Source organism: Poecilia reticulata, linkage group LG15 (assembly GCF_000633615.1).
Source record: "Poecilia reticulata strain Guanapo linkage group LG15, Guppy_female_1.0+MT, whole genome shotgun sequence".
Classification (NCBI taxonomy): Eukaryota; Metazoa; Chordata; class Actinopteri; order Cyprinodontiformes; family Poeciliidae; genus Poecilia; species Poecilia reticulata.
The window spans coordinates 21,006,094-21,009,213 of NC_024345.1; the positions used below are offsets into that span (position 1 = coordinate 21,006,094).

General features: G+C 36.3%; 1 protein-coding gene across 1 annotated transcript in view; it reads right to left on the reverse strand.

The window, feature by feature from the left end:
* Positions 1-98: 98 nt before the first annotated feature.
* Positions 99-3,120, reverse strand: part of LOC108166928 (tripartite motif-containing protein 16-like) — a 7,988-nt gene continuing 4,966 nt past the window's right edge. Inside the window, exons 4-7 of the mRNA XM_017308821.1 lie at positions 2,318-2,516; positions 1,533-1,706; positions 946-992; positions 99-801 (exon numbers count right to left, since the gene is read on the reverse strand). Coding sequence (XP_017164310.1) covers positions 275-801; positions 946-992; positions 1,533-1,706; positions 2,318-2,516 — 947 coding nt within the window. The 3' untranslated portion in view covers positions 99-274. The remainder of the gene's footprint in view (positions 802-945; positions 993-1,532; positions 1,707-2,317; positions 2,517-3,120) is intronic.

Here is a 3,120-nt window from a genome sequence, read left to right on the forward strand (position 1 = left end):
CAGAGTCTTCTCCTTTTGCTTGCAGAAGTTTAGTCATAAATTCATATACGTTGTCTGTGGTTCTTTTATGTAGGTTCTAGGAAAATACCTATCATATAGTATTTTCATTTATAAATCACCCTGACAACATTTTCAGCAAAGACTTGGCTGAGGAAGGAGTGTCACTCATTTGGACCTCTAAACCTAAATATGTCACAACTGCAGTAACTTGACTCGAAAACAAATTAACAATTTGTATGTCAACCATCAAGTACGATAGGTAAGAAATTAATACTCAACACAGTAACACTGAGGAACCTGGTAGGACTGTAAATCCAGGATACAAGGTATCAGTGAATGTGGTGTTGAAGGTGTGGATGTGGATCAGAGAGTCGGAGGAAACTCTGTAAAATGACAAGCTGCCAGCAGGACAGTCCACATACACCGCTACCCTGTTAGAGACAATGGAAAAAGAGGATGATGAAAGGAGTTTCCTGTTCTTATAATGACTGACAGTGTAACCGTCATCAGAGCAGCTCAAACTCCAGGAATCATCACTCTTTCCACACACAGAGTTATTAGTAAGTCCTCTCCTTCGGATTCCTCGATAAGTTACTGATATCTCTATTTGTCCTCTCCACTCAACCTCCCAATAACAACAACCATTGATAGCATTTCTACACAGCAGCTGAGGAATATTTCTTCTGTCTACATCATCAGTATATGAGCGAGCCTCCTGCATATCTGTCACCTTCCTGTCGTCGTTTGACAGATAGAAGTTTTGGTTTATTGTGTCTCGGTCAAATGTCAGCTGACATGCATCTGATGGAGAGAAAAAAAACATATAAGTACAGGTACTGGTTTATTATTTGTCAACATATTGATACTTTGATATGTCACAAACAATGAATGTGGTTATGTACAAGATGCGTGTTTGTCATGAATCAACAACAAAGACAAACTTACACCTCCATGGACCTGGTTTTAAATATCGGTTACCAGCAGGCTCCACCCTGAAGGAGAAAAGGACGAGTCAGCATAAGTCTCTTTCAGCTTGCAAACATTACATGGCTCTCATAAAACATGTTCTACATTGATAAAGGAATCACCTTACATTAGACAGATTCACTAAAATGTAGGGTCTATAAAGTTCAAATCTGTGGTTCTCACTTTTCATTGACTCAAAAATTAAATCTGTTGAGAGTGTTTACACATAGATAAACAACTAATGTACTAGATTCTTCTTGTTTCTGCCCCTGGTGTAAAGCCAAAACATGTACTTGAAATATCTCTGTACAGAAAAAAATATAATCCTTTATTTAAAGTCAAATCAGATGTTTGACACAGTGTAGGTCTAAATGTATTAACTGTCCAATGAGGAAGTACTACTCCCGGAGATTGGGAACTTTCCTGTTTTTGAAGCGACAGAAGAAAAGCTACTGCATGTGTAACTATTACTGTCAATAGCTTATCAAACATACAAGAAAAAATACTTTATTGACAAGTAGAACAAGTATGTTTCAAGCCTGTCGTCTTCTGTGGTTTCAACATACCTTAGCGTTTCAAGTCTCCATTGTGGATCTTTCAGTCCAGCCAAAAGCATATTCACTCCTGAGTCACCTGGGTGATTGTAGCTCAAATCCAACTCTTGAAGGTGATGGGGGTTTGATTTGAGTGCTGATACCAGAGAAGCACAGCCATCTTCTGTGATCAGGCAGCCTGACAAGCTGCAAGAACAGAAATCAACAAACATGATTTCACATTCTTGTACTCTATCTTACAAAAGTATTGATAATCTATATAGGTTACATTGTTGGGATGATTTTTGAGGAAGACTAAAAAACTCTACACTGTTGATTTTTTAATCTTTTTGACAAAATCTATCCTTTATGTTCATCGGCAGCATTTTATTTTCTAAAACTCTAAAATCTATTAGTTTTTTGTTTTCACACTATTCAGACACTGTTTAAGAAAACAGTATACTGTAAAACAATTACACATCACAAGTTCATTTTTATAAGTTTTCTTCTGGAGAAATGAGCCAAAGCACTTGCTCATGAGAATGTTTTGGCATATTTTATACTTTTTTTTGAAAATGCCTGGCAGACATTTTGAGGCTTGGCTGTTTAAAGGGTTATCTTAAGACACACAAACAACTTTCTATATAAACATTCTAATTCAAAAATTAAGTAAAACTGTTGTTTCAATGTTTTTGAAACAACAAGCAGGGTAACCAGCATGTAAATACCATTTTAAATATATAAATGTTATGTATTGTACATTGAGAAAGCCTTTATGAACAAGCTTAGGAAGTCAGATCCAGGTTTCTGATACTTACGTTAGTTTCTCTAGTTTGCAGTATGGACTCTTTAGTCCATCAGATAGAAGCTTCACTCCCGAATCCTTCAAACTGTTGTTTTTCAGGTTCAGTTCTCTGAGACTGGAGGACTGGGACTTGAGAACTGAGGACAGAGCTTCACAGCTTCTCTCTGAGAGGTTGCAGTTACTCAGTCTGAAGAATGACAATAAAAAGGTAATCAGACAGATGTATAATCAATAAATTAACTTTTGCCTAGAATAGTTGAATGAAGATAAAACTAAAATTAAGTTAGCATTGTGCTTCACATTTAGAATTATGAATGAAGTATACAGATTGGTTAGGCCAAATTTTTAGTAATCTCTTTCCCAATGACTTCTTGGAGGTATTGCCAAAATATGTGTAAAGCAGATTATTTTCCAACCAACATGTTTTCAAACAAGCAGGCCAAATAAAGCACACCATATAAAACCTTCTAACCAGACCCTGCCTGTAAACCTTCATGGGCTAAAGGTTCTCTATCCAACAACACAATGACCCTAACACACTGCCAAAATAACAAAGGAGTGGCTTTGGAACAACTTTTGCCCAACTAGTAAAGAATGGCTGGGTCTTTATGTCAATATGAATCTTTAGAAAAAAATGTCAATTTCGAAGTTTACAACGGTGACTATAATAAAGTTCAATAAAATATGTTTTAACATCGTCCTGATTTAATACAAATAGGCAAAAATATTTCAACAGATAAACAAAAACATTGCCCATTGTTCCTTACAGAGCTTTGCTGGAGGCTTTAACCACTGGCAGCAGCCTCAGAAGAACCT